Raw genomic sequence first — 20,389 nt, forward strand, 5'->3', positions numbered from 1 at the left:
CCCTGTCCGTGCCTGTTTTCCTTTGGCGCTGGAGCCGTTCTGGCTCCCGGCCGAGGAGGCGAAGGGTCATCCCAGCCTGGGCCAGGGATGGGCTGGGCCGAGAGGGCTGCAGGAAATGGGGGCCACAGGCAGCCCAGGGCCCCCCCCCAGCAGAAACTGCCCGTCTGCTGCTGGACACTCTGCAGTACGACCACCCTGAAGAAGTGGATTGTTCCCCTGGAAAAGGCCCTGGAGGAGCCAGCACCACGCCCCAAGCTCCCCCTTGGCCCGCAGGGCCTGAACCCTGCACTCACCCTGCCCCCCTCCCCAGTTTATAGCTCTAATTAAACTAATTAAGGCCATAAACCTCCCCTACCATTCCTCTACCTGGCCTATATGCAAGAGCAGCGCTGGAGCAGGATCCACAGATCTGGGAGCTCAGCCTGACCCTGCCTGGTTTTTGGGGACCCCCCATTGTTTGGGGACCCCCTCCAGGGCAGCTCCCTGGCTCTGGGCGTGGGATCTGTGCTGGCTCTGGAGTTTCCTGATTAATTCCAACTGGGCCAAAGGGCCTGGGGTAAACTGGGAACACTGGCAGGGGAGCTGTGAGAGCCTCCAGGGTTAGAATGGGGTGGGAATATAGGACAGCAACAGGCTGGAACACGAGGAGATCTACGGAGGTCCTCACACTATCGGGGAAACTGAGGCACGCAGCTGACGGAGGCGACACGTATCCAAGGGATTTGGGCACCTGGCCCAGTCCCAAATCCCCCTGGCGGGGGCAGATCCCACCCCCTGAAAGCACCAGGGGCTACAGACGGGAGTCCCATGGTTCCCACAGACAGCTGGAAAGAGGGGAGAAAGAGAGAAACAGGGATAAAAAGGGGGGTAGCATAGGAGCAGCTGGAAGTCCAGAACTGCTGGAATGTTCGTGGCCACAAACAGGAACTGGCCTGGGGGTGGGGAAGAGGGGGCCGGCATGTGACACTCATGTGAGCAGCCCCCGCCCCTGGCCCGCGGCACAGACACACCCCCCTCCGAGAAAAAAACACTCCTTCCTCCTAAAAAAACCCACATTGCCATTCCCCAAAACATCTCCCTCCCCAAAAACCTTTATCCCCACGAAAACACTCCCTACCAAAAAGAGCCATTTCTCCTCACCAAAAAGATGCCTCTCCCCCCGAAAAACTTCCCCCCCTCAAAAAACCCCCTTTCCTCACTCCAAAAACTTATCCCTGAAAAAACCCCAACATTTTCCTCCCCCAAAATCCACCTTATCCCCTAAAACACGTATTATTAAATACACCTTCCCCCTCCAAAGAAAACGTCCCCCGCAATAAACCAAACTTTCTCCCCCAAAACGCACCTTCCACCCTAGAACACATCTTTCCCTCCCCCAAAATACATATTTTCCCCAAAAAAGACATCTTGACCCACAAAAAGTTACCTTTCCCTCCCTAAAACTACACTTTTACTCCCAAAAAATCCACCTTCCTACCCAAATAAACCTTTTCCAAAAAATTACCTTTCTCCCCCAAAAACCTTTATCTTCTGAAAACATTTTCCACCCAAGAAAACACCTTCCCCTCCCCATAAAACCTTTCTTCACAAAATACCACCTTTTCCTTCCTCAAAGAAACACATTTTCTAGCTCAAAAAAACATCTTTCATCCCCCAAAAAACTCTTTCCCCCTTTACAGTTCCTCTTTGCCCCTGGTAACCCCCTTATCCAACCCCTCACACAAAAAGCACTCATAGCTGAGCCAGAAATACCAAAATCCACTTTACTCAAAATTTGTTTTAAAAAGCACAAAAGATGAAAGCTGCTGCCAAAGGGAGGCCAAGAGGGGAGGGCCAGGGCACGTTTCGGGACTCCCTATCGCACCAAAACCCACTCCAAAAAGCACGAATCCCCCTGGGTCTCCCCCCAAAACTGGAGGGTCCCGCCCCACACTCCGGGCCTACACCACCGGCGCCATCTGGTGGTGGCACGGAGCAATGACGGGCGGAGAAGGGACCCCGCCGCCCCAAGGAGGGTTCACAGGGGACCCCAATGTTCCCGAGCTGTAAGAGGGGCTCTGGTTCCAGGTGATAGGGTGAGGGGGTCCTCACTGTCCTGGGGAGGTGAGGGGACCTCTGCTAACTGGGGCAGGGGTGAGGAGGTCCCCACTGTCCTGTGGGCAGGACAAGGGGTCCCTGCTGTGCCCGTGGTGTGTGGGGGTCCCCACTTTCAGTGTGTCCCCGCTGATGCAGCAGGGTCCCCACTCTCGGGGTTCCCCACAGCCTGGGGATGCATGGTCTTGTGGGTATCCGTTCTCAGGGTCAGTACACTGCCTCGTCGCCATTATCATCGCTGTCAGGGCCGAAGCTCTCCCCATTGTCAAAGTAGGACAGGACGTAGTCAGTCTCCTGTTGGGGGTACACAGGCAGAACACGGTGGTACCTGGGGATGTCCCCACCCCACCAAGCTCCCCAGGGTTCCCCCCTTCCCACCTCTTCATGCTCCTCCTCATCATACTCTTCTTCTTCCTCCTCTTTTCCTTCTTCTTCCTCCTCCTTCTCCTCTTCCTCCTCTGATGTCACCTCCTCCTCCTTCTTCTCCAGGCTCTGCATGGGTCAGGAGAGTGTTATTGGAGGGAGACACCAAAATCCAGCCAGTGGGGACACCCCCACCTTCACCTCGCTACCTCCAGCTTCTTAATAGTCTCCTCTTTGTCGAGTGCCACGTGTTGCTTGGGGACGAGGGGAGTGGTCCCTGGGGGGGACACAGGAGGCTGTCAGCCGCCGGGTGAAAAGAGGGGACACATGGGGTGGGGGCAGGAAGGGGTCACTCACTGCCTTTCCTTAGCCGCCGCACCCGGATCTTCAGCTCCCGTGGAAGCCGCCTCCAGTCTGGGGGGCAAAACGGGGCAATGTGAGAAGTTGGTCGGCTCCCTCAGTCAACGCCACATCCCCGTGTCCCCCCCAGATCCCCTCCCGTGTCACTCCACCTGGGTTCCAGTCGATGGCATTGTCTGTAGGGCTGGAGAGCTGGTACTTGTCTGAGTAGCGCTCAATGTCTGCAGGGAAATGTGGGGAAACACTCTGGGGGGATTTAGGGGACACCCACCCCTGGAGACACCTGTGGGACCCACAGGGGGATGGCTGACGGCACGAGGTGGTGCAGCTGAGAGGAATAAAATAGGAGGGCTGGGGAGTCCCAGCCTGGTGGAGTGGGGAGTGAGGGGGATGACAGTGCTGGAAAGGCCAGGGAGCAGCAGGGTGGAAGGGACAACGGGAATTGGCTCCCGTTCAAACCCATTCCTGCCCTTCCTCCTCACAGGGGCACACAGGAGGGTCAGGATCCAACCCCCCGGCCCGGTACCTCTGCGGGGTGCGCCCGGTTTGACGAAGTAGGGGAGCCCCCTCATCGCCCTGCGCAGCTCCTGCTTCAGGGCCAGCATGTACTCGCCCTCCTCGCCCCCGGGCAGGGGCACGGCGCGGCGCTCCAGGGCCTGGGTCAGGGGCACGGATGTGATGAGCGTGTCAGTGCTCAACCCCCGAGGGGCCTCCGGACCCCCAAGCCCCCGGAGGACTCACCGGGAAGAGAGGCGAGGGCTGCAGCGTGGGCGGGGGCAGCGCGTCCCCCTTCCCGATCCCCACGGCCTCCACGTTGAACGTCATCTGGCCCCGGCCCCGGCCGCGGCCCCGGCCCGCCATGCTGAGCCCCGGGGGCCGCTGGGGACAAGGGAAGCACGGTGACACCTCCATCCTCTGCTCGGTCCCGGTGTTCCCCCACAGTCCCAGCCCCGTCCTTTCCCTCCTCCCCCCGACCGGTCACGGTGCCTATCTCATCACTCGATCCGGTTCCGGTTGTACCCCCGGGCCTGATTATCCCGTGTCCCGGCTCCTGGTCCCGATCCGGCGTTTCCCCACAGTCCAGGTTCCACCCCGTTCTCGGTCCCGGTGTTCCCCGGTGTCGGTTCTTTCCCCTCCCGAAAACTGGTCCCGGTCCTGATCTCAGTCCCACTGTGAGCCCCCCCTGGACCCCGTTCCCGTACTCCCCATCCCTGTCCCGCTGTCCCGTCTCTCTGCACCACCCCGTAACGACGGCCTCCTCCAGGGCCCCCAGTCTCGGTCCCCTGTCTCCGTCTCCATCCCTGTTCCTAGGTCCTCCCGGTGGCCCTCCCGGTCCCGATGTCCCCCTGTTACCCCCGGTGTCGAGCCCCGCACCGCTCTCGCCCCGCGCAAGCGCAGTCGCTCCACACGTGTACGCGCAGAGGGGCGGTGCTTGTGCGCAAGTCCCGCGCTGATTGGCGGGTCAGAGAGAGGGGCGGGGCCAATGGGGATCAATGAATGGAGGCGGGGCGGAAGCGGGGGCGGGAAAAGGGGGATGGAAAGGGGTGGGGAAAAGGGGATGGAAAGGGGGGGGAAGAAAAGGGGGATGGAAAGGGGAAGGGGATCAAAAGGGGTGAGAAAAGGGCGATTAAAAGGGGCAAAAGAAGGGGGATAAAAAGGTCCCTCGTCCCCCCCACGCCCGGACCCCCCAACCCTTCGGCCCTGGGGTAGCTCGGTCCCCCGGTACTAGGGCCACTGTGGCCCCCAGCCTCACTATGCTGTCACCCCACGGCTCCCAGCCCTACTGTTTTGGAACCCCCCCGCCCACTGCCACCTGGCCTCCCCCAATGTCCGATCTTCCAGGGCCCTTAGCCCCCCTGCACGGCGACCCCCACTCCTGCGGTCCCACAGCCCTTAATCCTGCTGGACTGTAACCCCCAGTCCCGCTGTCCCACGGGCCTCCCCCACACAGCCTCCTGTGTCCCCCGGCACCTGCGCCCCCCTCCTTACTCCCAGGCAGGGCCGGGCGCTGGATGCGTCGTGGGTGATTCATCCTGCTCCAGCCCCCCCCCGCGCCAGCAGCTGCCAAAAATAGCGCTGCGGGAGGTGGGGGGGGGACCCTCCACATCACCTCCCACCCCCCCGCCTCACCGGCGGCAGGCCGGGATGGCGGCCACGGGCCGCTGTCCCCGACACCCCCATCCCAGGGGCCGTGGGAACCGGGACCTGGAGCGGAGGGACCCCATGTTCCGGTTGTCACGGTAAAATGGGGGTGGAGAGGGGCTGGATGGGGGGTCCCCGCTGTGGGGTGTCCCCACTGCGTGGGGGGTGACAGGACAGCCCCCAGGCCCGGGGCTATCTCACTGAGGGGACCGAGGGGACCGGGAAGGTGGTGGATTCTCCCCCATTTTCCTGGCTGGTCGGAGCGGGATGAGCGGCCGTCGCCATGGGAACTGTGCAGGCAGGGATGGGGTGTGGACAAGGATTAGGGTACCGGTAGGGATGGGGGTACGGGCAGGGTATAGGAGTACAGCTAGGGGTGGGGTTGTGGGCAAGGGAAGCAGGTGGGACAAACGTAGGAGAGGGAAGAGGATGAGGAGGGGGTGCAGGAAGGGATGTGAGGAATTTGAGAGGAACTGCCGGCAGGGGCAGGTGGGGTTTGTGGGTGCGGGCAGGGAGGACGTGGGTGAGGGACACAGGCTAGGGAGCTCGGTCTCGCCGGAAACCTCCCTTGTTGGAGAAACTGAGGCAGGCAGGGGGCACACTCCATCCTGGGAGATTCCAGGGTCTCACCCTGTGCACATTCTGGGAGTCTCAGGGGGAGTCTGACCCTGTTCCCATGCCGGGGCACTCGGGGGTCTCACTCCGCGTCCTATCCCCTTGCAGTGAGCGAGTGCCAGTCCTGTCCCCGCGCTCCGTCCCGTGAGCCCGGCCATGCCCAGCCCTGTCCGCCGCGCCCCCAGCGCCGCGGTGCCACTGGGGCTCCCCATGATCCCGGCGGAGGGTTCGGCGCTGCTGCGCGCCGTATCCCAAGGGAAATTCCGCCTGACCCGGCTGCTGCTGGAGGGGGGAGCCTACATCAACGAAGGCAATGCCGCGGGCACGACACCGCTGATGGCAGCGTGCCGTGCCGGCTACGCCGACCCGCCCGAGCAGCCGCGGATGGTCCAGTACCTTCTGGAGAACGGCGCCGATCCCAACATTCCCGACAAATCCGGGAAGACGGCGCTGATGCACGCTTGCGCGGAGCGCGCCGGCCCGGCCGTGGTCACCATCCTGCTGGCCCACGGCGCTGACCCCAGCGCCCGGGATTACGCCGGTGGCTCCGCGCTGGTCTACGCCTTGGAGCGCGGGGACCGGGAGACGCTGCAGGTGCTGCTGGACGCGTGCCGGGAGCGCGGGCGCGACGTCATCATCATCACCTCAGCCACGTCGCCCCGTGGCACCAAGACCACCCGGCAATACCTGAACTCGCCCCCGTCGCCCGCCCTCTGCGCGTCCCCCTCCCAGGTGCAGGTGCGGGCGGCGGCGTCGCCGGGTGCCAGCGCGAGGGACGAGGAGCGCGACGTGTTCCGCTTCCCACCCACGGCTCCAGGCGCCGCTCCAGAACCATCCCGGGCCGGGCCCAAGCGGCAGCTGAAAAGGCTCAACTCGGAGCCATGGGGGCTGATGGTGCCAGGGGTGGAGAGGATGCGAGGACGCTCCGAGGGGACACAGGGAAGCCTGGAGGGGACACAGGGACCCTCAGAGGGAGCACAGGGAACCTTAGATGAGATACGGGGACCCCTGGAGGGGACACGGAGACCCTTGGATGGGACACGGGGCCCCTCAGAAGGTTCCTGGGGTTCCTCTGAGGGCCCACGGGGGCCCCTGGAAGGGACGTCAGCCTCCCCAGAGCAGCTGGTGGTGGGGTTGGAGGGTCTGCGGTTGCGCCCACGCCGGCACAGCGTGGAGGGGCGTGAGGTCTCAGGGCTGCCAGGCGGCACCTGGTCAGAACGGGTGCCCCCTGTCCCCACCCTGGGGCGTTGGGCTCCAGCCCCTGATCCTCCACGGGGCAAACCCCTGCGCTGGGACCCCCCCAATCCTGAGCTAGCCACCTCTGGGCCGCTCCAGCACCCGGCTGGGCTGCTGGAGCGCCGTGGCTCTGGAACGCTTCCCCTGGAGCCCCCCGGGCCAGGCAGGGCCGGGCTGCTCCCCCCGCTGCCTCCCCGAGCACTGCTCCGCCGGCATTCCATGCAGCCAGAGGCCCTGCGGCATCTCGGGGCCTTCTGTGGGGGGCTGGCTCCTGAGCCTGGCTCTTAGGGACCCCCGAAGCCTAAGACCTATCTGGGAAGGCCACACCCTGGGCAGTGGTACCATTTCTTCTCAACCCTACTGAGAGTCAACTCTTCCATCCCTCTGTTGGCACTAACTCTGCATGACCCCAAATTCGGGGAGCTGGTGGGTGCATTCCCAACTCCCAGCTACCCCCAGTACCCTCCTCCTGCTCCCGCCTCATCCTCTCAGCAGCTTTTTTCACTAGACCCATCGCTGAGGGTCCCCAGGGTCTGACAATACAGGCCCCAGTGCAGCTCAGGGGCTCTGAGGAGGAAGGGTGTGCCCATCTGTGGGTTTGGGGACACAGGGGACAGACAGGGGCACAGCTGGACGCTGGCACAGCCAGACACTGTCACAACCAGACACAAGTACATCTGGGCACAGGGACCCCACTGGGTCCCCCCAAGCTTTGCACAGCTGTTGCCTCCCAATGCCAGTTTTAAGGAAAAAATCAGTTGTTCTTTTGGAAGAAAGTTGGAGTTGTTCTACTGCTAGGCTGGGAGTGATCCTCAGGATCCTTGGGGATCCAGCAGTCTGGATGGGAGAGGGATTTTAGGGAAAGGGGCATGGGAGTGTCTGGGGAGCTTTAATCAAGGACAAAGAACAAGAAGACAAACTTAGACAAAATCTTGTTATTTAACAGAAAACAAGGAATTCCTGGTGGGATAAATACCATGGGAGATTTAGGGACTATTTGTCTGGGGCATGGAAAAAACTCCTGGGATGTACTGGGATGGGGGGCTGGGAGCGATCCCCCCCAAAGCTGAGGGAAATCCCCCCCAGCCCTCAGAAACTGCTGCTTCCCTCTTACTTGTCTTTTGAAAACAATAAAATTCCATAAAACCCTAATTTCCCCAGTGATGGAGCTGTTTGGCTCCTTGAGGCTGTGTACAAACCCCAGTTTTCCCAGTTTCCCCCAGTCTGGACTCTGAACACAAATGGGTGGAAGTCTGGATCCATCATCGGCGGCGCCGGTCCGGACTGCGGCTCCGCCGGCGCCCACCCCTGGAAAACAGGGAAGAGGTGGGGAAGGGAAAGAGGAAAAGAGAAAAGGGGAAAAATGGGTAAGGGAAAAAGAGATAAGGGAAAAGAGGATAAGGGAATGGGGACAGTAAAGAAAGAAGGAGGAAAAGAGTTAGAAATGGGAGAAAAGAGGAAAAGGAGGGAAAAGAGTACAGGAAATGGAGGAAAGAAGAGGGAAGGAAGGAGTCTAGAAGAAGGGCATTTTGGGGTGTTTATCCCTATTTTAACCCTGCCACCCACACAATGGTGCATGGAATGCCCCCATTGCCCTAGCCAAGGGTTCCACTGCTCCCACAGGTCCCACCCATTCCCAGCTCCTGGAATTCCCAGGAATTTCCTCACCTCCGCTTGCCCTTGGGGGGGCCCCTGACGAAGCACCAGTCAACGCTGACTGGCTGCCCCATGAGCTCCTGCCCGTTGAGCCCCTCCATGGCTGCCTGCGCCTCCTTGTACGTCTCGTACTCCACCAGCGTGTAGCCCTGGGATGGGATTGGATCAGGAATGAGCCCGGACACCAGGGGAACTCATAGCTCAGATTTGGGGTGCACGGATCCCCTGACACCCCAGGTTTAGGAATGGGAATGAGCCCGGGCACTGGGAACCCAAAGCTCACTCTGTGGTTAGGACCAGGAACAGGAATGACCCCAGCCACCAGGGGAATCCCCCTTTACAGCCCAACCCCCAGCTCAGTTTTGGGATGCAGGGACCTCCCAATAAGACAATTTTGAGGTGCAGGGACTCCCATAACCCCCAGAATTGGCTCAGTTTTGGGGTACACTCATGACACCTCCCAGCCCAGAGCCTCCCCCAAGCTGAGATGGAGCCTGGGGGTCCCCACAAGCACCCCCTATCCCCCCCCCGCCCACCTTCAAGTATCCTGTGCGCCGGTCCAGGTTCAGATGGATGTTCTTGATCTCCCCGAATTCTGCAAACCGGTCATGCACGTCCTCCTCTGTGGCCTCCTCATGCACCCCTGTCACAAACAGGATCCAGCCCTCCACGGCTGGGCAGGAAAAGGCCGGGGGGGCGGGGGGTGAGTCACAGAGCTGGGAATGGAGCTTTCCCCTCAAAATCCCTTGCCTTGGGGAAGGGGCATGGAGCCTCCACGAGTGAGATTTGGGGGTTGACCCAAAAGTGATCCTGGGAAGGTGGAGAAGAATCATCCCAGCATGGCCTCAATTCTTCCTCCTTCCCATGGTGGGTCTCCAGGAAACAGTCTGTCACCCAAAGTCACTCTTTTTTCACAGCTAGGAAAGGGAGATGGAGGCCCAGAGTCCACAAATCCTAGGTGAGGTTGGGGAAAGCTCATCCCAGCAGAGTTGAACCTCAGTCTAGGTCACCCATCCCCCCCATTCCCACTCTCTTCCATGGTGAAAGTGCCCCTGGTTACACTTGGAGGCTGTGGGGTTCTCCGGAAAGAGCATCTCCAGCAAATTCCCCCATTCCCACCTTAGGAAGGGGATACGAAGCTGGGGTTTGCCCTAAAATAAATCCTGGAAATGACAGATGGGAAGGGATTGCCCCAGCAGGGCTGAGCCCTGATCCAGAGCTGCAGAGCACCCATGAAACCCTCCAGGTCCCCAGTGTCCCCCTCACATCTCTGTGGCCCCGGCTCATCCCCGTCCTGCTCGACGCTGTCATAATCTTCGCGCACTCGAGCGCGGGATCCTTCCTCTGGAAAGGAGGGAAAACAGGGGAAGAACAGGGGCCGAAAACTTCAGGGTCACCAGCCCCTCCCAGAATGCCAGGGAAGGGATTTTAGGGTGTTTTGGGGCCTCACCTGAGCCAAAGCCACGGCCCTTCCGCTTCTTGGCCTTTTCCTTCAGCTTGTGGATGCTCTCTGGTGGGAATTGCACGGAGGGAACAGGATCATGGAGTCAGCAGGAGCAGGGAGCCCCCCCGGATGGAGAGGGACCCCTCATCCTGGCAGGGAAGGGGCCCCCTGGGCTGGGAAGGATGTCCCTGGGTCAGGAAAGACCCACCTGGGCTGGGCAGGACTCCCTGGTGCAGGCAGGGACACCCCCAGGAAAGACAAGACAGTTTCCCCATAACGGGAATGACCTCCCCCGGGCGAGCAGGGCGGGACAGGACCCCCAGAATCCCTCCGGGCCAAGAATGATCCCATGGGCCGGGAATGACCCCTTACGGACAGGCAGGATACATCTCCCATACTGGGAATGACCCTCTGAGCCAGGAATGACCCCCCCCAGGGCCGAGAAAGAGCCCCCTGGGAACGACAGGAACCCCCACCCCGGGCCGGGAATAACCCTTCCCGGGCCGGGGCTGTCCATGAGGCCGACCGGGTTTGGGGGCGCGGCCAGAGGCGGCAGGAGCGGCTCCGCTGAGCCGGGGCACGGCCGGATCGGTCGGCGGGGCCGCTCTGGGCCGGACGGTATCGCCCGAGCCCCACGCTCACCGTCCCCGTCCTCGTCCATAGCGAAATCCTCTCCGCCCGCCTCATGAAGATCGAGCACGTCCGCCATCTTGCCCAGAATACCGGGGCAGGCCGGGAGCGCGCCGGAAGTGGCCACCGTAGTGGGCGGGAGGGGGGCGGAAGCACCGGCACTGCCATATTGGGGAGGGCGCTTGGCTGGAGCGCGCATTCCGCCATGCTGAGGAGGTCACGCCGTCTTGTCGCCGCCCCGCAAAATGAGCAAGAGCCTCAAAGTTAACCAAAATCGCTGGGTTTATTGTATAAAATCCACTGCAGTGTTTATCCCGCCAGATCCCCGTAATTCCACTGCCTCGACAAGGAGCTCCGGAGCCTCCAAACTGGCACCCCAATCCCACAAGCAATGGAATATTCAGCTTCTCCTCTTATTAATTTTTTTTTTTTAAAATTTTCCTCCACAGAGATGGAACTGCCAAAATCCTCCCGGATCTGTTTAATTGGAGCATAAAGAAGCTGCTGGAAGTGCTGGGAGGATCTTCAAGGATCCCCTTATGTGTGGAATCAGGGGAATAAATGCGGGATTAACTCCATGTTATTCCTAAATCAGATTTTTCTAACATTTCAGGAAAATGACACCCCACAACCCCCCATCCATTTTAAATCCCATTTTCAGCTACATCAAACATTAATAGTGTTTATAGAAAGTATAAAAAATATATAAACTCCCAAAATAGGCTCGTTTGGATGCAGATATAAAAATGGGGTACCTACAGACAATGGAATTACTCCAATTTTATCCTAAAACAATGATTATTGCTGGAACATCCTGTGGTCACGCACAGGGAAGAAGGAGGGTGGGAATAATGGAACCTGGAGGGTTTAAGGGGATAAGAAGCGGGAAAAGCTCAAAGCTGGGTTGAAAAAGGAGGCTTGGAATTTAGTTTGTATTTCCAGTCCGCTGGGGAAAAGGGGAATAATATGGAAATTTCCATGGATAAACTGACATTTTCTGGGGTGAACTTGGAGCTGTTTGAACAATTCCATGTCATAACAGGGGTTTCTAAAGCTAAACATAGTCTGAATTCCACATGGATATGGATACAAAACACAGGGAAAAATTAGTGCAAATCCCTCCCTCATTCACGAACTCTCCAAGACTTTTCCAACCTTCCATGACAACGCCAGTGCTGATGTTTGGATACAGACAGGGCAATTCCAGGGGGAACTGCAGATCTTGGGACTGAAATGCTGCAGGCTTATCCCAGATTTAATTTCAAACTGCAGTTACCGATCCCTTTGGATATTGCATACGTTGGCATCCATTCAGATTTAATTAAGGAGCTAATTGAGAAGGTTTAATTGATCCCTTTCTGCTGGGATCTGCCTACAGGAGGGAGGGAGTGCCAGGCATTGGATCCAACAGGCTTTTCCAGAGGAAACACTGGATTCCATGGAATCCCACCTGCTCCAGTATCGATGTGAGTGTGGAGAGGAAAAAATCTGTGATTTCAGCCCCGAAAATAAGGGACATAAAAAAATAGGTAAGGAACAAGGAATTCCCAGCGAACAAAAGTTCCCTAGCAAATCAGGGGTTCTCAAGAGAATAAGAAATTCTCTAGGGAATGAGGAGACTGACGAGCAGCTCCAACAGGATCCATTCAGGAGCTTTTTCCCTAAATTTCTTTCAAATGTGCAAACGGGCCAGGATTCAGGAAAGGGTGTTGGGAGCACCAGGAAGGATCCCGAGGTGGGATCCTAGGGTTCAGCAGCCAGAGGAGTGTGCTGAGCCCAGCTGGCCAGCTGCCAGCAGGAGGATGTCCTTCTTCTCCTTATGGAATCGCAACTCCTTCCCGGCCAGCCGGGCCTCATCCAACTCCCGCTCTGTGGCTGCCAGCTCCCGGGACAGGGCACCCGGAATGCTCTGCTCCCGGTTCACCCAGTCCAGGGCCATCTGGTTCCGGATGTCATCGTCCAGAGCACGGTGGGAATAGTGAGCCAGGACTTCCTGGTGGGAATGGGATGCAGGGGGAAGCTTAGGAATGGGAAGGAGCAGCAGGATCGAGGTGGCCCCTGAGCAGCCCTGGACTCACCTGGCGTGAGCACTGACGCTCCCGCATGGCCTTCAGGCTCCCGTTCCAGTGCAACAGCTGGAAAACCGTCATCAGCTCCTGGTGTGGCAGGAAGGAGACAGGATGAGAGCAGATGCAGGACCAGAAGTGGGGCAGAAGGGACCTTGTGAATCACCTAGAGCCCGGGGGAACACTGGACACCTGCCTGCGTGGCTCTGAGCCACTTCTAACTTGGCCTGGATTACTTCCAGAGATGGGGCAGCTTCTCTGAACATGGATTCAGCCAAAGGCACCACCACCACCAGGACACTGGGGCAGAATTCCCTGATTAATCTGGACTACAATGGAGACAGCCTCCAATGATCCCTGTGCCCTGGGAATTATGGGATTCTCTTCTCTAAACTGAACCACCAGCAGCATCAAGCACAATCCCAGATTGTCCTGTGACTTCTCCCTCGAAGGAGAAGAACTCTGCTTAAAAACTGGGATCTGTTAGGCTTCCCAAACCCAGATGGAGCTGGGAATCTCCATCCCAGAGTCTCCATCTGTAAACAGGGCTTTGAACATAAACATCTCCTGCCTGTCACCCTGGAGCAGAGTCACAGCTAGATTTCTCCTCTAATGAAAATCCAGCTCCAGTGATGTGTGCTCCAGAATCAGTCCCTACCAAAGGCCAAGTTGAAATTAAAAGGATTCAGGAATCTCAAGGAACTACTATAACAACATCCTGGGATGGACAGGGAGTTCCAAACCTGATTTCCCTGGCTCTGCTCCCAGCTCCTTCTTCATAAAAGTTGGAGTAAGGCCCAGAGGACTCTCCACTCCAAGCTGTTCTCCTAATCCTGATCCATGTTCCAGAACCTTCCCTTGGCAGCTCAGACTTCCCATTGTTGAAACGTTCTTCCCAGCCACACCCCCACATTACAATGGGATACAAGAATGGCCCTGTGGTTTGGGGGAGTGTCATGACATCACTGACGCCCAATTTCACAATCAAAGTGTCTTTGAGGGAAACATCTTCCCACCTTTCCTTGTGAGAGCTCCTACTTCACTGTTCTCAGGGAGAGGATGAATCCCACTAATTAACTGGACTACCTCAAGTAGGACATTTGGAGGTATCACCTGGAAATATCACAGTGACAGTGAGAAACCCAATTCCAAGGACTTTGCTGCACCTGGAAGTACCCAGAGTCTGATCAGAATCAGAAAGAAACCCTGAGTTCATTTTCCATAGAAAAGACTAAAAATGCAGCTGGGACATCAACTCAAACAGCCCTTAGCCAAATCAGGAATGAGACCTGGGTAGATTAGGAACAATATCTGCAAAAACTGTCAACAGTACCTGGAACTCCAGCATGGATTTTCCCTTGTTGGACTCCAGCATGAAGCGGAAGGCCCCGATGCCAGTGTTGGGATTATCTGCCTCTTCTCGATTACCCTGCAGAGACATTCCAGACAGGAGCTGCCATTCCCACTGGATCTGCTCCTGCTGCACTATCCCCACTCCCAGAATTCCCAGTGGGATTCAGGAGAGCCTCATGCCAGCACAGGCTGAGCTGTCACATTCTTATACAGGTAATCCAGCCTCCACCACATGGCATGAGCTACTCTGGCACTATCTGGACAAATTTGGGGCAGCACCTAGATAAATTTGGCTCTCCTGGAGCAATGAATCCCCTGGGAACAGGATTTTTCCTGCGCTGATTCCAAGGCTCTCACAACACCCCAGAGACCACAGCACCATGGGCCGCATTGGAAGAATTCCCTCTGAGACAATCAGAGCAGGAAAGGGAGAATGCAAATCTCCCATTGATAGAAACCAAAATTCCTGGAAAATATTTGATTTAAGGAAAACTAGTGGATGTGACAATCCTGTCATGGAACGGCCAGGAAAATCCACATATCAGCCTTATTATCCCACCCTGGAGTGCAGCACAAAGAGCAGAAGAATGGGAATTAACCCATACTTAAAATCCTAATACTCTATCAAACCCTCCCACCAAGGAGTTCTAATCTTTGAGGTTTTTCCCAGGATTTTCCGTCCCCATCCTCACATTGAAGGATGCCAGGGCCTCAGAGACACTCTTCTCAATGAAGTCATCAGTGATCCGGCGGGAAGGGTGCTCATTGAACACGGAATTCATCAGCGCGATCTTGGCAGCACTTCGGCGCGCCTCAGCCTTCGTGGGACAGAACTGGGGACACATAGCCACAGTCGGGACATTCTCAGGATCCCAACACACCCCGGACCAGCGGGAATGGGAATTGAGTTCAGAACCTCCCGTTGCATTGTCAAGTAATTAATTACCTCAAACCCAAACTGTTCCCAAATTTCCCCTAAAGACCAGGATTTTGGTATGGGATGACCCTGTGACTGCTGGAATTGTTTCCTCTGGGTCCATTTTCCCAACCAAGAGGAAGGCCAGGAAAGAATCTGGAACACAGCCAGGACTTGATGGGACATTGGGACTTCAATCTCTTTGGTGAGGGATTTTGGGTCAGGAGTTTCCCCAGAAGGTGTGAAGGAGCAGATTCCTCCAGTGGGATGCTCCCTGCCCACAGCACTGGGTTGGAATTGGATGGTGTTTAAGGTCCCCTCCAACCCAAGCCATTCCAGGACCCCATGATCCAACGCTCTGATTTGATTTCCAGATTCTTTCGGCATCTGGAGAAGAGGGACAAATGGGACAAATCCTGAGACCCAGCAGAGGAATATTCCTCTGTCAGTTTAAACCTCTGCCTAATCCTGTGAAGGAAAAGGAAGGACTGAATCCTGGGAAGGAAAAGGAAGATCAGATCCAGCCAATCCAACAGTTTTCCTTGATATTCCATCTCCTACCTCAGCACTAAGGTGCAAGTGACCAGAACAGGGAATAAAGGACACCAAAAAAGCACAATCCACAGACAAATCTTCCCGGACTGGAATCTGGTGGGGATTTACAGGCTAGGAGCAACTTGCAATTAAATTTCCTTGGAACTAAAGAGGTTTTAGAGCCAGATGCAGGGGCTGGAATCGGCAGGAGAACCCCCTAGCAGGGAGAAGGTATTTGAGAAATGATTCCGGTGGAGTCCGGGAGAGGCATTCCCGGGGTCGGGATCGTACCTGGAAGCTGCCGAAGCAGCTGCCCCCGGGCAGGGTGACATAGCAGACGTACGGGGGGCTGGCGGCCGGGACCATCTCGTACAGCACCAGGGCGCCGTTGCGCAGCTCGGCCCCGCGCGACTGCTTCATCTGCCAGAATTCCTGCAGCGCCTCCACCACGTTCACTGCCGGACACAGCCAGGATCAGGCAGGAGAAACGCCGGGAAGAACCCCCCGGAATTGGCACAGCAGGGTGGAAATGGGGCACAGAAAGAAGGAAAAGGGGCAAGGGGGGAAGGAGAAGGGGGTGAGGAAGGAAGGAAATGGGGCATGAAAATAAGAAGGGACACGGAAATAAGGAAAAGTGAAAAATGGGAGTAAGGGAAAATCGATCCCCCTGCCCCCGGTCCGTTGGCATCCCCGGCTCCTTCCCGGTCCCGCTCACCGCGGCCGTAGCCCTGCGTGTGTTTAGCGAAGCTCCGCACCACGGCCTCCACCGCCTCCCGCAGCACTGCGGGCGGCCCAGGCACGGCCCCGGCCCCCGTCCCGGGGGGCGCGGGGGGGCCCTGCAGACCCAGCGGGGGCGGCGGCGGCGGCAGCCCCAGCCCCGGCCCCAGCCCTGAGCCCGTTCCCGATGCCGGTCCGAGCCCCGCCGGGGCCCCGGTGAGGCCGGGCCGGGCCCCGCGGGGCCCGCCGCCCACCCCGGGCTGCAGCCGCTGCGCCCGCACCGCCTCCATAGCCGCGCTCCCTCCACAGCCTGGCGCTGTCAATCAGCGCAGCTCCGCGCCCACCAGCCCAATAGAAGCGCCGGAGCGGGGTGGGCGAGGCGGGGAAAGCATAAACAGACCAATGACAGCGCGGTGCGCGGCTTGCGGGGCGGGGACAGGACTCGCCTACTAACACAAATAGCGGTGTGTGGCCGTGGGGTGGTGAGGGGGCGGGATTAGGGGACCGTTGTCCAATCGCGCTGCTGGATTTGTTACATTGACGGGGAAAACACGAATCAAAATGGGGGAAGGACAAAACTGCAGAGATGGCGGTACGGGATGACAGCCACACTCTTATTGATCAGGAGAAGCAATTAATGGCAAAAAGAAACCAATCAAGCTCTTCGGGACAGATTTAGAGGCGGGGATTACGCCTGTCGTCCATTCATGGCCTCTGTTTTGGTCGGAGCGGGCGGATCCGTGCACAGCCAGTGGGGACGAGCCGCGGCGGCTGCCGGAAGTGACGCTCTGCCTGGCTCGGGAGTGGGATCGCGTTCGGGAGCGGGCCCCCGCCATGGAGGCCTGGGTGCGCTTCAGCGCCCAGAGCCAGGCCCGGGAGCGCCTCCTCAGGTACAGCCTCACCTCCCCGGACCCAGCGGGGGCCCAGGGCAAGGGTGTCGTGGAGGTTCGAGGGGACGGTCACGGGAGCAGCGGGGATTACGGAGAGCCCGGGGGGGGAGGTCGGTCACGGAGGTCTCGGAACGCGAAGAGGGGGATCACGGGGATCCGAAAATCCCGAGGCGCCAGGTGGGCCGTCACGGATGCTTTCGAACCCAGAGAAGGGGAGTCCGAGGCGCCGGGGTGGTGTCCCCGGTGCTCCGTGCCCCCCTGACTCCCTCGTTGTCCACAGGGCCGCCCAGTACGCCTGTGCCTTGGCTGGGGCCGCGCTGAGCCGCGCCGGGAACGGCTCCGGGAGCAGCTCCGGGACCCTGAGCCGCCTCCAGCACCTGGAGGCTCATCTGAGCCTGGGCCGCAAGCGTGAGTGGTGGGAGGTCTGAGTGGTTTTGAGGAGGGACAGGGCGGCTCTTGGAATCCGCAAACCCCCGGTGACCCCCTCGTGTCCCCCTCCTGCAGTGCTGCGCTTGGGGGGCTCGGCCGAGGCCCTGGCAGGGGCCCAGCGCTCGCTGCATCTACCTGACCCTGTCCTGCGCTTCTGCCTCACCCTGTCCCACCTGAACCGTGCCCTCTTCCTGGCCTGTGACAACATCTTGTGGGCCGGGAAAACCGGGATCCTGCCTGGCCTTGCCATGGACAAGTGGAGCCAGAGATCCTTCAGGTGAGGAGAGGTGTCTGGATTTGGTGGGGCATTCATGGAACGAAGGTTGGAAAGGCCTCCTCAGGTGTGTTGGTGAGCAGCGTAGGGACATCAGATTGCCAAGCTAGAGCAGGGAATAGGATTCCTTAGGGAGAGCAGAGAATGGAGTTCCCCTGGGGAGAATAAGGGATGGAATTCCCAGGAGAGGACAGGGAGTGAAATTAAGGAGAGTAGGCAATGAGCTCCCCAAGAGCAAGTGGTGAATTTCCAAAGGAGGTCAGGGAATAGGCTTTCTGAGGTAGACGGGGCAATGGAATTCCTTAGTGAGGGCAGGGAATGGAATCCTCATGGGAGACCAGGTCCCTGCCGGCTGAACATAACTTTTCCATTCCCCAGGGCATTTCTGTGACTGCTGGGAGTGGCTGGAGGCTTCTGCTGACACTGTTTCCCACTCTCCCATCACGCTCCCTGTTTTTCCCAGGTATTACCTATTTGCTCTGGTGGTGAACCTGAGCCGGGATGCCTACGAGGTCCGGGTGCTGCTGGAGCGTGCGGAGGCAGCCAGAAAGCGTGGGAAGAGCCCAGAAAACAGGCGTCAACTCCAGGCTGATGGCAGGATCCAGCGTCTCCGGCTCCACCTGCATCTCCAGCTGCAGCTCCTGCTCCAGGTGCTCCGGGACAACCCCCCACTACTGCTAGACCTGCTACGGAATGCCTGTGATCTGGTGATCCCGCTGGAAAAGCTGGGGCTGTGCCGGAGCAGCCCAGGAATCGTGGGATTCTGTGGCCTCACCTCCTCCGTGCTCTCCATCCTCACCATCCTCCACCCCTGGCTCAAACTGAAGCCGTAGTTATCCCAGGGGCTTCCTTGGGATGTTTGGGAGTCCTGGGAGCTTATTCCAGGAGCTGTGACACCTCTGGAGCTGACTGGCTCATTCTATTCCCATCGTTCCTGACTTCTTGGAACCACAAGGTTCTAGCACTGGATAGATCCCACAGGGATCACTGTTGGATCCCACAGGGGCATCAGCTCCCAAAATGCATTTCTTCCCATTGACTTTTCCAGCAATTTTAGAGGTTCAACATTCCCCCTTTTTGTCTGGGAAGCACGTCTAACATGGAGCCAACTAACAGAGAATAATTGAGACTGGAAAATGTGGATTGCTGGGGGCTTCTCATGGTTTTTGCGGGGGTGAAGCCGTGGGCTTGGGACAATTCTGGTGCCAGATAGTGTATCCAACCCCAAATTGTTTGGACGATTTTCCTGCCTTGTAAGAAATCTGTGTGCAGGGAGAGGGGAATGGGAAGAATGGGTGTCAGGCATAAAGCCATGGCTTTGGGGGGAAATTCAGGCAGCAATTGCCCTCCTGAACATTCCATTAAAGGCCAAGGGAAGGCAGTGACTGGAGCAAGTTGTACCAAGCTGGGGTATCACTCCCAGCATTCCCATATGGACTTCCCTCTGTTAGAGAGTGTGGAGGGCACTCCTGTGTGCTTCCCAGCACATCCACCTCCCTTCTTCTGCCAGAGCTGCCCAGATCCACCTCGGCTGTACTTCCCTTCCCAGATACTCTGTTCAGTGGTGTTTTCGGGGAAAAATGTGTGGCTGGTTCTCTGTTGGGATTCCCTGCACCTGGTATTCCTGGTGCTAATGCCGCACTGAATTCCCTTTTTCCCCGGATTCTGTGGCACTGGATTGTGTGTGGCCCCAACACAGCTTTGATGTCTATTACTAAGCTCTGGACCAAGGGACATACTGGGAGCTGGGAATTATTGTCCGTGGATCTGTCCCTGGGAGAGCAGGAGTTTCCTCTTGGAGCCTTTTTGGGAGCTCCATACTGAAATGCCACCCACTCCTGGTCCCATCTGGGCTGTATCAAAAGCTTTCTCCTGGGAAAACCAGGCATGGAAGGCTTTGGAGCAGTGTATATCCTGGTGGGAGTTGGGTTGGGTGGGAAGGGCTCCAGGGGGATCCCACAGTGTCAGTGTAAGTAATTAATTAATTAAATTATTAAAGTGCAGTGACCTCCAGTCCTCGTGTCCTGGGATCTTGGGAAATGCAGGGCACTGGGATGGGCTGAGAATGCTGGGCTGAGAGCACTGGAATGGGCTGGGAATCACTGAATCATAGAACATCCTGAGCTGGAAGGGACCCACTGGGATCACTGAGTCCAGCTCCTGGCCCTGCACAGACACTACAACAATCCCATCCTGTGCCTGAGAGCATTGCCCAAATGCTCTTGGAGCTCTTGAGGCCCTGCCCATTCCCTGGGAGCCTGTTCAGTGCCCAACCACCCTCTGGCGAAAGAACCTTTTTCTGATACCCACCTAAACCACTCCTGGCACACTCCAACCATTCCCTGGATCCTGTCCCTGGTCACAGGGGGCAGAGATCGGAGCTGCAGATTCCCAGGGTCTCCCTGCCGTCTCCTCCAGGCTGAACAAACCCAAGTGCCCTCAGCTGCTCTTTGTGTGGCTCATCCAGATGCTTCCCTGTCCTTGTGTCCTTCCTTTGGATACTGTCCAGGGGTTTGATGTCTTTTTTATGTCACGGTGGCTGAAACTGCCCCCAGGATTGGGGGTGAGGCTGCCCCAGCCTAGCGTAGAGCAGGTCAATCCCTTCTTACTCCCTGCCCGGTGGCCCCCAGGACATGGATGTCCCTCCTGACTGCCAGGGCACAGCTGGCT

General features: G+C 58.1%; 5 protein-coding genes across 7 annotated transcripts; 2 read left to right on the plus strand and 3 right to left on the minus strand.

The window, feature by feature from the left end:
- Positions 1-1,749: 1,749 nt before the first annotated feature.
- Positions 1,750-4,252, minus strand: POLR3GL (RNA polymerase III subunit GL). 3 transcript variants are annotated; one of them, XM_033082802.2, is made up of 8 exons: positions 3,817-4,250; positions 3,559-3,696; positions 3,344-3,473; positions 2,970-3,038; positions 2,815-2,871; positions 2,667-2,734; positions 2,473-2,586; positions 1,750-2,388 (listed from the first exon to the last, which is right to left on the minus strand). In XM_033082802.2, the coding sequence occupies exons 2-8, from the start codon at positions 3,676-3,678 to the stop codon at positions 2,302-2,304; spliced, it is 645 nt and encodes a 214-aa protein (XP_032938693.1). In that variant the 5' UTR covers positions 3,679-3,696; positions 3,817-4,250; the 3' UTR covers positions 1,750-2,301. The 3 variants fall into 3 exon arrangements, with proteins under 3 accessions (XP_032938693.1, XP_032938694.1, XP_032938692.1); XM_033082803.2 differs by having other exon boundaries at positions 4,171-4,185; XM_033082801.2 differs by having other exon boundaries at positions 3,559-4,252.
- A 231-nt stretch (positions 4,253-4,483) lies between these two features.
- Positions 4,484-7,962, plus strand: ANKRD34A (ankyrin repeat domain 34A). The gene is made up of 2 exons (XM_033082775.2): positions 4,484-5,057; positions 5,683-7,962. Exon 2 carries the CDS (start codon positions 5,731-5,733, stop codon positions 7,096-7,098), a length of 1,368 nt encoding a protein of 455 aa, XP_032938666.1. The 5' UTR covers positions 4,484-5,057; positions 5,683-5,730; the 3' UTR covers positions 7,099-7,962.
- On the minus strand, positions 7,731-10,659 carry RBM8A (RNA binding motif protein 8A). The gene is made up of 6 exons (XM_033082777.1): positions 10,553-10,659; positions 9,917-9,976; positions 9,733-9,810; positions 9,003-9,139; positions 8,479-8,615; positions 7,731-8,118 (listed from the first exon to the last, which is right to left on the minus strand). Exons 1-6 carry the CDS (start codon positions 10,617-10,619, stop codon positions 8,073-8,075), a joined length of 525 nt encoding a protein of 174 aa, XP_032938668.1. The 5' UTR covers positions 10,620-10,659; the 3' UTR covers positions 7,731-8,072.
- Positions 10,660-10,804: 145 nt separating this feature from the next.
- On the minus strand, positions 10,805-16,416 carry LIX1L (limb and CNS expressed 1 like). Its single transcript, XM_033082776.1, has 6 exons — positions 16,125-16,416; positions 15,701-15,864; positions 14,652-14,792; positions 13,940-14,035; positions 12,619-12,696; positions 10,805-12,533 (listed from the first exon to the last, which is right to left on the minus strand). The coding sequence occupies exons 1-6, from the start codon at positions 16,414-16,416 to the stop codon at positions 12,291-12,293; spliced, it is 1,014 nt and encodes a 337-aa protein (XP_032938667.1). The 3' UTR covers positions 10,805-12,290.
- A 268-nt stretch (positions 16,417-16,684) lies between these two features.
- Positions 16,685-19,732, plus strand: PEX11B (peroxisomal biogenesis factor 11 beta). Its single transcript, XM_033083035.2, has 4 exons — positions 16,685-17,016; positions 17,297-17,424; positions 17,521-17,722; positions 18,183-19,732. The coding sequence occupies exons 1-4, from the start codon at positions 16,961-16,963 to the stop codon at positions 18,550-18,552; spliced, it is 756 nt and encodes a 251-aa protein (XP_032938926.1). The 5' UTR covers positions 16,685-16,960; the 3' UTR covers positions 18,553-19,732.
- Positions 19,733-20,389: the final 657 nt, after the last annotated feature.

This window comes from Catharus ustulatus, chromosome 30 (genome assembly GCF_009819885.2).
Source record: "Catharus ustulatus isolate bCatUst1 chromosome 30, bCatUst1.pri.v2, whole genome shotgun sequence".
In the NCBI taxonomy this organism is placed as follows: Eukaryota; Metazoa; Chordata; class Aves; order Passeriformes; family Turdidae; genus Catharus; species Catharus ustulatus.

Coding starts and splice junctions, on each gene's coding strand:
- RBM8A (XM_033082777.1), bottom strand. CDS start 10,619: ATGGCGGACGTGCTCGATCTTCATGAGGCGGGCGGAGAGGATTTCGCT. Junction 9,140..9,732: donor TGAGCCGGGGCCACAGAGAT/GTGAGGGGGACA, acceptor TTTCCTGCCCAG/CCGTGGAGGGCTGGATCCTG. Junction 8,119..8,478: donor CCCCCCAAGGGCAAGCGGAG/GTGAGGAAATTC, acceptor CCTGTTTTCCAG/GGGTGGGCGCCGGCGGAGCC.
- POLR3GL (XM_033082801.2), bottom strand. CDS start 3,729: ATGGAGGTGTCACCGTGCTTCCCTTGTCCCCAGCGGCCCCCGGGGCTC. Junction 2,872..2,969: donor TGCCATCGACTGGAACCCAG/GTGGAGTGACAC, acceptor TTTGCCCCCCAG/ACTGGAGGCGGCTTCCACGG. Junction 2,389..2,472: donor ATGAGGAGGAGCATGAAGAG/GTGGGAAGGGGG, acceptor TACCCCCAACAG/GAGACTGACTACGTCCTGTC.
- PEX11B (XM_033083035.2), top strand. CDS start 16,961: ATGGAGGCCTGGGTGCGCTTCAGCGCCCAGAGCCAGGCCCGGGAGCGC. Junction 17,017..17,296: donor GCCCGGGAGCGCCTCCTCAG/GTACAGCCTCAC, acceptor CGTTGTCCACAG/GGCCGCCCAGTACGCCTGTG. Junction 17,723..18,182: donor TGGAGCCAGAGATCCTTCAG/GTGAGGAGAGGT, acceptor TGTTTTTCCCAG/GTATTACCTATTTGCTCTGG.
- LIX1L (XM_033082776.1), bottom strand. CDS start 16,416: ATGGAGGCGGTGCGGGCGCAGCGGCTGCAGCCCGGGGTGGGCGGCGGG. Junction 15,865..16,124: donor CACGCAGGGCTACGGCCGCG/GTGAGCGGGACC, acceptor TGTGTCCGGCAG/TGAACGTGGTGGAGGCGCTG. Junction 12,534..12,618: donor AGCGTCAGTGCTCACGCCAG/GTGAGTCCAGGG, acceptor CATTCCCACCAG/GAAGTCCTGGCTCACTATTC.
- ANKRD34A (XM_033082775.2), top strand. CDS start 5,731: ATGCCCAGCCCTGTCCGCCGCGCCCCCAGCGCCGCGGTGCCACTGGGG.